The sequence below is a fragment of the Aricia agestis genome, chromosome 19 (genome assembly GCF_905147365.1).
Source record: "Aricia agestis chromosome 19, ilAriAges1.1, whole genome shotgun sequence".
NCBI lineage: Eukaryota > Metazoa > Arthropoda > Insecta > Lepidoptera > Lycaenidae > Aricia > Aricia agestis.
Window position 1 is genome coordinate 12,498,823 of NC_056424.1, and position 12,953 is coordinate 12,511,775.

Sequence of the window (12,953 nt, forward strand, 5' to 3'; positions counted from 1 at the left end):
TTGACTAAGGGCGCCCTTAAACCTACAATAATATTGAACAATTTATTTGACGAATATTAACCTTAGACGGTCAATAATATTGCACAATACGTGATATTGTACAATAAAATTAATCGTGTAGGAGCCCTCAACCATTTATTAAATATTATTCAATTACCAGCTGCAGTGCACGATCTAGCGCGTACATGCAGACGGAGAAAATGTATTTGTAATTAGCTATAGTCTGTCAAAAAAGTGAAGATATTAAAAAGTGGCAACATCGTAGTGTCATCACTTTTTTCTTAGATTGGTTTGAAAGGGATGACACTACGATGTTGCCACTTTTTAATTTCTTTACTTTCTTGACAGATTATATGTTTTTTTTCTTTCATTATGTTATGTTTACATACCTTGCATCTCAGGCAGCAGTCGACACAGGGCGTAGCTGCGTAGCGGCGCCGCGCGCGCCACTCTGAAGCGCCGACCGCCACGCTCCACGCCCACTGCAAATATTTACTTAACATTTTAACGTCTGTTACAAAATGAGTTTCTCATGCATAATCCTCTATAATCTATAATATCTTCGTGTGAAGCGGGCATTTATATAATTTTGCTATGGTGTGAAAATAAGAACGCGATAAGTGATCTCCTCAAATTAGAAATTTATTTATCAAGGCCATTGATTTTTTTGTTAAGTCAAAAAATTTACCTTAAAGTTTGAAGTACAACTTGCTTACCTTCTTCATACGTATCCACAGCACTGTCGTTCAACGTCGCCTCCAGCAGATCATGCTCTGTAGCGCTGTGGTCTTCGGTATACACATCCTACACGTAAGGGGCGGCGTTATTATTATTCATTTTATTTAGGGTTCAGATCACAACGAAACCGACATCGCTCCATTTTAAAAAAGGTGGAAAGATCTATAGTTACTGTTTTATTAGCTAGATGACGCCCGCAACTCCGTTGCGCCAAAATTCGTTTATCGCGTCGGAACCGTACATTTTTCCGGGCATAAAAAGTATTCTATGTCCTTTCCCGGGCCTCAAAGTATCTCCATACCAAATTTCAGCAAAATCGATTCAGCGGTTTCGGCGTGAAGAGGTAACAGACAGACACACTTTCGCATTTATAATATTAAGTTTATGGATTTTACGTAAAACGAATTTCTCAACGACGAAAGTATGATATAACGTGTACCTTGGCGGGCGCGTGTTTGTAGTGCAGGCTGATCTTGCTGAGCTCGTGGTCAAGGTGTGCGAGGCGCTGCGCGTGCGACCCACCCTCCACCTCCGCCTCCCCCTCCAGCGTGCCGCCGTGCTCCGATACCGCGTCGCGCTGGATCAGCTGCAAATCGAAAACATTCAATGTTTAAATTATAAATATTATTTAATATTGATAAAGGTAAATGCAAGGTCATATAATTACATAATTTTATACAACAGATTCTAAAATCCGGCGCATTCGATCACCTAAAGTTTTAATTGTTTACCACTAGGGGCGCAATTGCAATGAAAATTTAAATTAAGCTAACGTACTTGGTAGCTTAGGCAATTGCTCACACACAGAACAGTCAACCGATCATAGTTGTTTATAAAAGGCGTCCATAATAAGAATAGTGCAATAATGACCTTGTGTCCCGCCAACGCGTGCATCTGCCGCTGCGTCGGCGACAGCGCGGGGCTGTACTCCATCGGCGACTGCGGGGACACGGGGCCCTAGAAAACAAATTCGGTAAGCTCCAACATAGTAAAAGGAGGGGAAGTAAGTTATCTTCATATAAAGGCACGCGTACGGCACACAACAAAATCTCGGCGAGTTTTAGAGGCTGCACTGGTACTGCCGAGATTTTGCTGTGTGCCGTACGTGGCGACGCATTGATACTATGGCGCACACATACAAGCCGCGCGCAGTGCCTTTGTATGAAGATAACTTACTTCCCCTCCTTTTACTAAAGGATTATGCCTATTCAAGTTCTGTTACATGCAAGAAACATACAAAAACAAATAATTAGTAGTATTTGTATAAAAATAAAATAACCCCTATTCATATAATGTGGCATCGACTGGAATTTTAAAATATTTCTTTTTTGAAATTGTTACACAGGCACTCATTTAAGAATATTCTTATATTTCGTTATCTAATACTGATTCGAAGAGAAAGCCATGTGAATAGACAAACATAGTTCATCTATAAACTATGGAACACAATAGCAACAAGTTATTAAGCATGTTCAAAGTAAAAAGTATCTTACGCTGTTGGATATAGAGGAGAGTTTGTTCTGCAGCGACATCATGTACTCGTTGTATGACTGGCTCTTGTTGGGCGTGCTGGGCTGCGTCGAGCCCGTAGAGTTCGCGTTCGTCATACCTGTAATACACACACATACTAACATAAATAACATACAAATTAACTGAGAGGGGAAAGAAGAGAGAGATGGCCTATTACATTATTAAGTAATACAAAAAGTAACTTAGGTGTGACACAAACGTACAAGGTACAGAAGATTCCCAGCGCGTTAATTATAACTTAGCAGTGAGGTGTAATGGTCTTTTAAAATAAAACAAAATAATTGTAGTATATCAACATACAGTAAAAATTCTGTGTGTGTAGGACATAACTATAGTCCACACAAAACTAGATGAAAATAGAAAGTCTGCACCGACATAGTAGATATTAAGACAGTCATAGACAGAGCCAATGTCCCACTTTAGATTTAATTACCATAGCAGTAAGACCAAAATGATAAATTCTTGTAAATAAATAAAAAAACACGCTTTTTTTTAAATGTTAACATATTGTTGCATTGTCATTAACTTTTAATACGTATGCAAAGTTTCGAATTAATCAGACTACTGGAGATAGGTAAAATCGCGCTCAAAGATTCCGTTACATACAGCCTTAGCTAAATAAAAGCGTGGTAAATACGTACCCATATCCATGTCAACGTGTCGCCTGGCGAGCGCGTGGTGCACCGCCCGCTGTGCCACCAGCGAGCCCAGATTTTGTCCCATCAGTCCGAGGTTCTGCCCGCCCAGCCCAAGCCCCTGCCCGCCCAAGCCCAGACCCTGCCCACCCATGAGATTCTGTCCGCTTAGACCTAGATTCTGACCCGCTAAACCTGAAACAATATTGTTGGCTACTAACTGCAAATAATTAAAACATAGAAATGCTGCTGCTGCCATAGAGTTTCTTCGCTAACTTTTGTGTGTTATAACTATTTTAAAAATAATGCAAAGTTGTTCCTTTGTCTTTTGGCGCATCAAGCTATTTTTGATATCAGTCACAACAGCCAAATAGTAGAGAACTTATATATATATTAGTTATGAAAGAAAAGCAACAACTATTTCATACTATTAGTTTATGTAATAATTAGTACTTTACCTAATGACTGTCCAAGATTCTGGCCCATGAGGTTCTGGTTGAGGCCTAGATTCTGCTGCAGACCTAAGTTCTGTTGAAGGCCTAGGTTCTGCGCGGCGAGGCCGGACTGAAGCGGCGCACCCAGGCCCAAACCCAGGCCAAACGAGCCCATCGGCTGCGTGAGCTGACTCACTGAAGTCTGTAAAGCTTGTTGTTGAGCTGAAATATTAGCAATTAGATGTTGGTTATTCCGAACATACAAAGCCGTTAAAGAAGAAATATGGTATAATTGCAGTACAGATGATTACCAATAGACAAGTCCTCTGTTTTAACAGTTTATTAATTTTGGTAAACCAATTTTAAAAAATCAAAGATTTGTAATCAAAACAGAGACGTATATAAATTTACGTATGTTTTCTGTTGCAGTTAAATTTAATCATTTAATAAACATTTATGTTTGAGTATTATGATAAATACTAACTTCTTTTATATTTATCAAATATTAGTGTATTAGTTGGATACGAGGCATTTAATTAAGCATCAACACATCACAAGAAAGTTCTATCACCTAGGTTATAAAAATATTTACACAGTCGATAAGCTGCACATCTACAAAATATTGCTATCTCTGTTCAAGTGACTTTTTCAGCACGTGGGACAAAGACGGCAACAGTAAATACAATATGTCTATTAGTAAGAGGGTTTCAGAGAAGACATAAAAACGGTTGTAGGAGAAATTATTACTTATTAGTTATTACCAAGGCAAGTGTTATTTGTACAGACAGTTCGTGCAAAGATGGCGTTAGATTTAGAGACATAGAGGTAAGTAACGTCCTTGCACATCTTTATATTGGCGTTTTTATTTCACGAAAACATATTTATTTGGATTGTAACTATCACTAGATGGTGTACCTCTAAATGATTATTGTGAGGTGCTAAAATGATTTGACAATGAAACAAAATATATGCAATGTTGTGCAATTTTTAATAAAGCTACTTGATATTATGTGTGATATTAAAATGACTAAATTCAAATCTAAAATCAACAAAAACTTTGTTGGAACTAAGTTTGTAATAATTATTTCAAAGTGTTTCGGACAAATCTTTTGTGTTTTATAAGAGAAAATTATTGTTAGTGTTATAATATCAATTTTGTTAAAAATTTAGAGCGATTGAACCAAACAAGAACAATTTTGACTTTATTTTAGTTGCTTTTTGTTTTACATTCGCTTAGCTTATAAAAAAACAAAGTAAAACTTCCAGATAAATAAATAATAAATAAATAAATAAAACTTTATTGTCTCTAATTAAATACAAATTTAGATAGGAACACAAATATTATAATAGCACCAAGGTTTACAGATAGAAAATAAGTTTATTATTATTATTATTAAAGAATTTTGAACTTCACCATTGTTCTTGCGTGACTCAATCTGTATACTCCTTTAAATTTTTGATCTAAATGTAAACAAAGATCATTATGACAAATATAATGCTGCCATTTTAAAATGCCACGTATAAGGGTTAATTCAGACCGCAACGCGACGGGTAGATGCATTTCTAAATTTGTACGGATTTGACAGATTTGCAAGACGTCTCTCGCAATTGAAATCTGTCAATTCAGTACAAATTTAGAAATGCATCTGCGCGTCGCGTTGCTGTCTGATTTGACCCTTACCCGCACAATGAAGAAATACAGTGACACTTTCTGCAGTTGTATTTTGATATTATAAGTTAACTCGCGTAAACTTGAGAATGTCATCAGTTATATTTTGTTTACTTTTAGATCAAAATGTATCGATCATTGTGTTATTACCTATAAGGTCGTTGGCAGTTGCGAGCATGGGCTGGTAGTAGGGCGCGTACGGCAGGCGCGGCAGCGGCGGCGCTGGTTAGTCACACACGTTAGCCAGGGGAACCCTACTCGGTCTTACACGGTACACACTACAGCCAGGAGCGCAACTTTACAGATACAAAGCGGTTGTGAATAGTATCATAGGCCTTTTAGCCAAACCTGTAGATATAAGGTGTTTTTGAAAGGTTTCGTAAGACTTTTAGCCAACTTGACGGTTATTGATAAGGACAACAAAAATGTATTGAATTTGACATAGCATACCTAAAGGTAGCCTTTCGAAGCGAGCGTCAGTGACGCCGCGACTGTAAAAATGTATGTAAGTGACGTCACAGCTGCCGCGTAGCGTCACTGCGCTCGACCTCAAACCATATTTTTACAGTCGCGGCGTCACTAACGCTATAGAGTATAGACGCTCGCTTCGAAAGGCTACCTTTATTGTTTTTTTTTTAATTTAGTCGTATCGAAGCCTGAGCGAACTTTTATCACAAAAGGCAAAAGAAGACTTCGAAAACTATATGTATACTTATCAATAACTCCTTATATCTCACGTCACATATTTTCTGCGCTCATGGCTGTACTAAAGTACGGTAAATACTTTTTAATTAAATTAATTTTATTAATAGTTATTATAAGCAGAAGGCATAGAAGATAATATTATGTAGCACAGAGTGCACCTATTTAAAAATTTTGAAATTTAGAAAAAAAAATATCATTTCATACTCATAAAAAATAAACTAGGACTAAAATTAATTACGTATACTAGAATTTTACTATTTATTAAAGTCATGAAGATGGAAATGACTTGAGCAAACTATTTAAACATGTATGAGTCTAGAAAATACTGTCTAAATAAGCTAATTTCGCTACTTTATGTATAATATATGTAAAATAAAACCGAGTAAGCTTTCTCATTGGTTACATAAAGAACATAGTGAGAAAGTGACAGATGTAACATAGAATAAATAGAGATGGAAGACAATCTTTATACAATCCGTATGTGAACAACCAACACATAGAAACCGACATTTTAAAAAGCTGTTGAAAGCTATGAAAAAGTGCATGAATATTGTGTAGGCAATCATAGATAAGATTGCCTTCTGTCTCTTAATTATTCTGTGCGTACAGGATTACATGAGAGAGATAAAGCGAGGACTTACCGTTGGGCGTGGCTAACAAGTTGTTGTGTAGGGCGAGGTCGGGCTGCGGGTAGTGCGGCGGGTTGAGCAGACCCAGCAGGTTGGGGCCCGACAGGTTCTGCTGCTGGCTGCATAATAATTTTTTTGACGTATAAAATAAAATGACGCTTACGTTTAAGGGACAATAAATCACTAGTACATATTGATTATTGTACATAATATGTATATTGTATATCTAAACTTACTTCAAAATATTCTGTTTGAGAAGCATTCTCTGAATGTTCTCAGCGTTGGCGGTGGCAGCTGGATCGGTGACTACAGCAGTGGGCGTGAGCGTGGGCGGGGCCAGCGGCATGAGCGCCGGCGCCGCACCCAGCGCCACGCCCGCCGCGCCCAGCCCCAGCAGCGGCGTGTCCGTAGCGATCTGCAGCGGCGTGGTGAGGCTGGCCAGGTTCGCCGGCGCCGCACCGTTCAGCAGACCCGGAGCCACCGCGCTCGGGAAAGGCAGCGGCGGCGCGGGGGCGGGGGCGGTCGCGGGCGCGGCTAGGGGCGGCGCGTACGCCGTGCTCGCCGGCTCGCTCGCCGCCTGCTTCAGCTCCACCGGCCGGTGGTCGGTGACAGTCTGCGGCGCATGCGACGGCAGGGAATACTGGTGAGTAGGAACTAGGTTTTCCGAGGGAATGGCTTGCGAGACTGGTTTGGGTGCGACCGCGACGGGCTCGGGCACGCGGGGCGGCGCAGCGGGGGGCGGTGCGGCCGCGGGCACGGGCGCCGGCTCGGGCTCCAGCACGCCGTTGACGAGTGCATCCCGGAGCGGATCCCGGGGCGGGTCGCGGGGCTCGGGCGCGGGGGGCTCGGCGGCGGGCGCGGGCCGCTCCTCGGGCACCGCCTCGCCGCGATCCACGACGGGGCTGACTAGAAATCTCGATATCTTTCGGGATGGCTTCTGTGACTTCTTCTCTCCGTTGGAGTCCGTGCTACCGGCGCGGTCCGGCGCCATAGGCCCGCCGTCGGATTGATTTGAACCTGAAAATTTATTTATTTTATAAATAACGATAAATATATTTTTTTAATTTATAAGAATTAAATTTAAGTTATGTTGTAAAAAAGTTGTTAAGTAGAGAGTTAAAATTTAGTTAACAACTTGACGTGTGTAAATCGCCGTGTAATAAGAGAAGATCGCCAGCATATTAGATGCGGGCGAGGACGTTCCTCCGTAACTTGTAGGTCGTAGAAGTTTATTGCCCACAATCAAATCGTACTGAAAATATTTATGGAATGTAATTGACGTTTAAGTAAATGGTTGAAATAAAGCGCAAAAGAATATAACTCACCTATAGACGATGCGGTGCTGATCTTCCTGGCGAGCGTGTCGTGCGCGCGATCGGGGCGGGGCTCGGGCTGCGGGGGGGCGGGCTCGGGCTCCAGCTCCGCCAGCGTGATGTCTTGCGACGCGGTGGGCGTGGTGCACTCCGAGTTGTCCTGGTTCGAGTCCGTCAGGTTCTCCTCGCGCTCCGTCGTCTCCGAGTCGTAATCGCTCTGCGTACATGATCCAAGTTACATTATTGTCATATCAATCAATATAAATCAATAAATAATCATATCAAGTTTTTACAAGTAAGTTTACACTATTGAAAAAGGAAAATATGCTCATCTAAAACTATTTATGATCATGCAAACAATAAAACATGAACCTACAACGGAGATAATTATAGGGAACATATTAAACATTTCTAAATCTATAAGGCAATAAATAATTTAAAAATGTATATTTAAAACACCTCAAAACTAGATAAATCTTGTTAATGGAATCAGGCGTTACTTTGCGGAAATCCAAAGCTTAAAATTTAATTTGTTATTATTTTTAGCAATATTCCGCGAAATAAACTTCCACCTTTAAGTAAATGAGTGAGTGTACGCATAGGCATGCGTGCTGTACGCATGCCTATGCGTACACTCACTCATTGCAGGTTCTTGCATGCGAGTGTACGCATAGGCAGTGTGGGAGGAGGGAGGTGCTGTACGCATGCCTCGTACACTCACTCATTTACTTAAAGGTGGAAGTTTATTTCGCGGAATATTGCTAAAAATAATAACAAATTATTTATTTTTTTTAGATAAATGTACACAAAATAATATTATAACCCCTACCTTGTAAAAAAAATATTCTTACCTTGTCTATGTTGAGACGTAACGCGTGCAGCGTGGCTGGCCCCACTAGTGACGCAGCGGCGGCGGGGTCCGCCTGCAGCTGTCGCACGATGTCGCGGATCAGCTCAGTGAAGGCGCCGCGCTGCCACTCCGGCAGCAGGTCGTTGCTGACCAGGTTCCCCGCCAGGTCCTCCGGGTTCACATCTGGCACGTGGAACTTGAACGTCACCGTCTTGGACTTGGAGTCCAGCTGGCACTCCACCACGGTAGCGTTGTCGCTGACCGCCAGCACGCTCAGCCGCGGCAGCTTGTCCTTGTCGCGCGACCGCTTCTTCGACCCGCGCGACTTCTTCTCGGCGGCTATCGGCGAAGGTATCGCGGTACCGACTATACAAGGTATATTATCATTAAACATGTTCAATAAAAAAAATTTATAACAGTAAAATTTTAATTTTATTTATTTATTTTAAAAACTTTATGCACATATATACAAAGGTGGACTTAATGCCTTATGGCGTTATCTACCAGTCAACCTTTGGGCGATACAAGGACAAAGTTGTATAGGTGCCAGTCGAATTGAAAGGAAAGGAAAAAAAAAGGATAAAAGACAGAAAAAAATAATAAATATATATTATACTTATAAAATATATACTTATTGTATAATATGATACTATACTTACTTATAATATGCATATTATCACACACAAAATTATATATAAATAAAACCAATAACCATACAATATAATATATTAAATAATAGGTATATAATTATAATAATATATAGTTGATCAATGATGATGCTAAAAAAATTATAAATATTAATTTATGCCATAAATTATGAAAACTAAGAGTCTGCCAACTGTTTCAAGTAAGTAGAGTAGATTAACTGTAATTTCATTACAGTTAATCTACTCTAGCTTTTTAATAAATTGCTAAATATTAATAACTCGACAGGTAAGGCCAATAATTTCAAAGAACGCTTTTGAAACTCACCTTCCTGTTGGCTCTCCCCCAGTTTTTCCTCCACCGAGGTGAGATCGGGCGGGCGGATGGACTCCAGGTGCGTCGCGCCGGACGGGAACTCCGTCATGGGCGTGTGGAACTGCTCCTTCTGCGTGTTGGCGGCGAGGCCATTCTCATCCGGCGGGATGTTCAGCTGCTGCGGGACGGCGTCGGCGGGCGGCGGGGCGGGCTGCGGTGCGGACTCAGGCGGGACGGCGGGCAGCGACGCCGGGACGCTCTCCACCGGCTGGTAGTGCGAGCTGGGCACCGGCGCCGGAACACCCTCGGGCTGGTAGTGCGAGACGGCCGGCTGAGAACTCGGCACCGATGACGGAGCGCCCTCCACCGGCTGGTAGAGGGAGGCGGGGGGCTGCGAGGCTGGAACGGACGCCGGGACGTTCTCCATGGGCTGGTAATGGGACGCGGGTGGCTGTGACGTCGGCGCCATCGCCAGGACACCCTCCACCGGTTGGTAGTGCGAGGCGGGCGGTTGCGAACTGGGCGCAGGCTCGGGGTAGGCGAGGCTCTGCACCTGGCGCTGTTGGTACACCTGCAACGGGTTCGTCGTGAAATTCTGCACAGGTGTGCCCTCGTGACTAGATATTTGCCGCTCGCCCTGCTGCAACGTGAAGCCCTGCGGCAGCGCATTATGCGGAAGTGACTGGCCCTGTAGGTGCTTGTACTGCTGTTGCTGCTGCTGTTGCTGCTCGTCGGACTGCTGCTTCTGTACGAGAGTGTGGTAGTGGCCGAGCCGATCGATGGATATCTGCTGCTGGAGCTGTGGCTTCTGCTGGTAGTGGTCGGGTAGCAGGTTCTGCTGGTCGTGCGCGTCTACGGCGCTCACCTGGCTCTGCTCAGAGCCCTGCCGCGTGTACATCGGCCTCTGCGCGCGCAGCAGCTCCTCCACTTTTTGCTGCTGCTGGCCCATGAGCTGCTGCTTCTGAGCCAGGAGCGCTAGATTTTGTTGATCTATTAAATTTTGCTGGGTCTGCAGTTGGAGCTCCTGCTGCGCTAAATACTGCTGCTGCTGCAGAGTCCTGATATGCTGCGGGGAGAGCGTCTGCCCCGGCATCTGAAGTTGCTGCTGATTAATCAGCTGCTGTTGGAGAACAAACTGCTGCTGCGCTAGCATCTGCTTCTGCATGTTGAGCTGTTGCTGCGCCTGTGCGACTTGATGCTGCGCCTGAGCCACCTGCTGCTGTTGAGCGAATATCGCCGGATCGACCGCCGCCGATAGAATATTAGGATGAAAATATTGTTGATTCTGTTGATAATTTATTTGACTAGCTTGCTGTTGCATTTGAGTATTCATAAGATTATTCTGCTGTTGCATAGCCTCCTGCTCCATTTGGTTGTTCTGATGCACGTCCAAATTCTCTGCCAGGTTGTTGACTTGCTGCTGCATCTGCTGCGACTGCATCTGCTGCTGCTGCTGCTGCTGCTGCTGCACCGCCTCGGTCTCCGAATCCTTCCTCGGTTGCATAGTTTCCGGCCTGTGTATGATCTGCGCCAAGATGTTCTGGAGGTTTTGCAGCGAGGGGTCGAGCATCTGGCCCGCGGCGAGGTTGGGCTGTGGGCCGGCCGCCATGCTGTCCTGAGTGAGCTGCTCCTCCAACTGCTTTTGCTGTATGGTAGCGGCCTGCTGCGCGATGATGTTCTGCTGCTGCTGGATGATCTGCTGCATCTGGTTTTGGGTGCTGAGGTCGCCGGCGAGTTGCTGGCCGAGCAGATTCTGCTGCAGCTGCTGCTGCGGCTCAAGCGTCTGTTGGTTCTGGTGCTCGATGTAGTTGTGGTTCTGCACGGTGTCGAACATTTGCTGGTTCAAGAGGTTCTGTTCCATGATAACTTGTTGTTTAATATTCTGCTCGAGGAGTTGGTGCTGCTGGTGCAGCAGCTGTTGGTCGGCGGACAGACATGGTGACATTCTAGCCTGCATAAGGTTATGTTGGAAAAGTTTAATGGCTTTCTCCTCGTTGGTGAGATGTTGTTGGAACTGCTGTTGGAGTAATTGTTGCTGGGCTTGCAATAGTTGCGATTGTTGATCTAGCCTAAGCAATAAACAAGACTACGTTAATTCATGTTCTAAAACGTTACTTCAACTATATCAAACGACTAAAGAGTCACGTCTCAGTGACAGCCCTTTGATATTTGCCCTCTTATTGTGTTTTATATTTTATTGCTAGTATTACTTCAATGCTGCTCAGACCATAGGCACTTTTATTAATTGTTAGAAAGACAATTGAAATTAAAACATATTATTTGTGTAATTATCTAAAAAACTTAAATATCTCATGAATCATTGACGTACCATATCTAGTGATGTTACTTACCACTATACCACTATGGTCAAAAAGTGCATCCTCGACATTCTTAAACAAACGACATACATTTTTAATAAACTTTACAACCACGACGAACATAAAATTATGTCAGTAAAGTGAGAGTATTTTAACGATATCAAAAAAAAGTATTTAAAGCTCTTTCCATCTAGTCTAGATATAGTACGTCAATGTAGTATAGTAAAAAAATGTATACTTACTGCACAGCGGCGAGCGTGGGCTGCGCGCCGACTCCATTCAGTAACCCCCCCTTCACCTGATCTACTGGACCACCTTGCTGACTTTGGATCATCTTCACCTGGAAAATAACAGTTTTGTTTAAACTCAAGTTACAAAGTTCTCATCAAATCACATTGACGTTAATGAGATTATTGTAATGAAAGAAATGCCTCCCTTTGAAAACCTTGCAGACAAGGCGAGAAGGTTTTGTTCTTGTCTGTCGAGCGACTTTTCTAAAGTTTTAGACAATCATCAAACATAGTATAACTAAAGCGTCTGTATAGTATGGGTTTCTTAATTAGCAAAAGGATTTGTGTATATAATAAATATAGTTATGTTCTTATTGACTTCCACTCCCTTACTTGTTAATTAATTAATTTATTTATTTTTATTTATTACACTTCTTGGACAATGTACAATGGCGGACTTAATGCCATATGGCATTTTCTACCAGTCAACCATTGGGTGGTAACAGAGACAAAACTAACATCACAGGTGCTTTCTGTGTAGAAAAAAAAATGAAAACATTTAGATAAAACATGATAAAATATACTTTATACACTGATAAATATAATAATAAATACTAGACCTACTATAAATCCGGTTACACATACGCTTACATATACTATAAAACTACAATATAAACTTGCGTGCAAATAAATCTACCCACCTCTCTCCTTATGATTCAAACGGTAATAACTCAAGAAATATAATTAGTATTAAATAAATGTTGGAATCGTTTTAAAGGTAGTACAATAAGGATTTAATTATTGCTATAGTTATTGTAATTGTAAATTGTTTACTAATTCTACAGCCTTAAAACAAAAACCGGTCAGTTTGGCATAACATTTCAGTAGGCGATTAATGACATCTTTCTTGTAAAAAACACTAACAAATTGATTTCAATAGCT

At 42.2% G+C, this 12,953-nt stretch overlaps 1 protein-coding gene across 3 annotated transcripts in view; it reads right to left on the minus strand.

Moving 5' to 3' along the window:
• LOC121736512 (serine/threonine-protein kinase WNK1-like) overlaps nt 1-12,953 on the minus strand; it is a 72,599-nt gene that overhangs the window by 1,891 nt on the left and 57,755 nt on the right. For 2 of the 3 annotated variants that reach the window (XM_042127754.1, XM_042127756.1), the window contains 14 exons: nt 12,024-12,121; nt 9,476-11,532; nt 8,505-8,869; nt 7,666-7,870; nt 6,577-7,357; nt 6,353-6,459; nt 5,157-5,228; nt 3,362-3,559; nt 2,910-3,098; nt 2,232-2,347; nt 1,609-1,695; nt 1,178-1,324; nt 717-804; nt 390-482 (listed from right to left, as the gene is read on the minus strand). In XM_042127754.1, coding sequence (XP_041983688.1) covers nt 390-482; nt 717-804; nt 1,178-1,324; nt 1,609-1,695; nt 2,232-2,347; nt 2,910-3,098; nt 3,362-3,559; nt 5,157-5,228; nt 6,353-6,459; nt 6,577-7,357; nt 7,666-7,870; nt 8,505-8,869; nt 9,476-11,532; nt 12,024-12,121 — 4,603 coding nt within the window. The remainder of the gene's footprint in view (nt 1-389; nt 483-716; nt 805-1,177; nt 1,325-1,608; nt 1,696-2,231; nt 2,348-2,909; nt 3,099-3,361; nt 3,560-5,156; nt 5,229-6,352; nt 6,460-6,576; nt 7,358-7,665; nt 7,871-8,504; nt 8,870-9,475; nt 11,533-12,023; nt 12,122-12,953) is intronic. The other variant, XM_042127755.1, reaches the window with a different exon arrangement.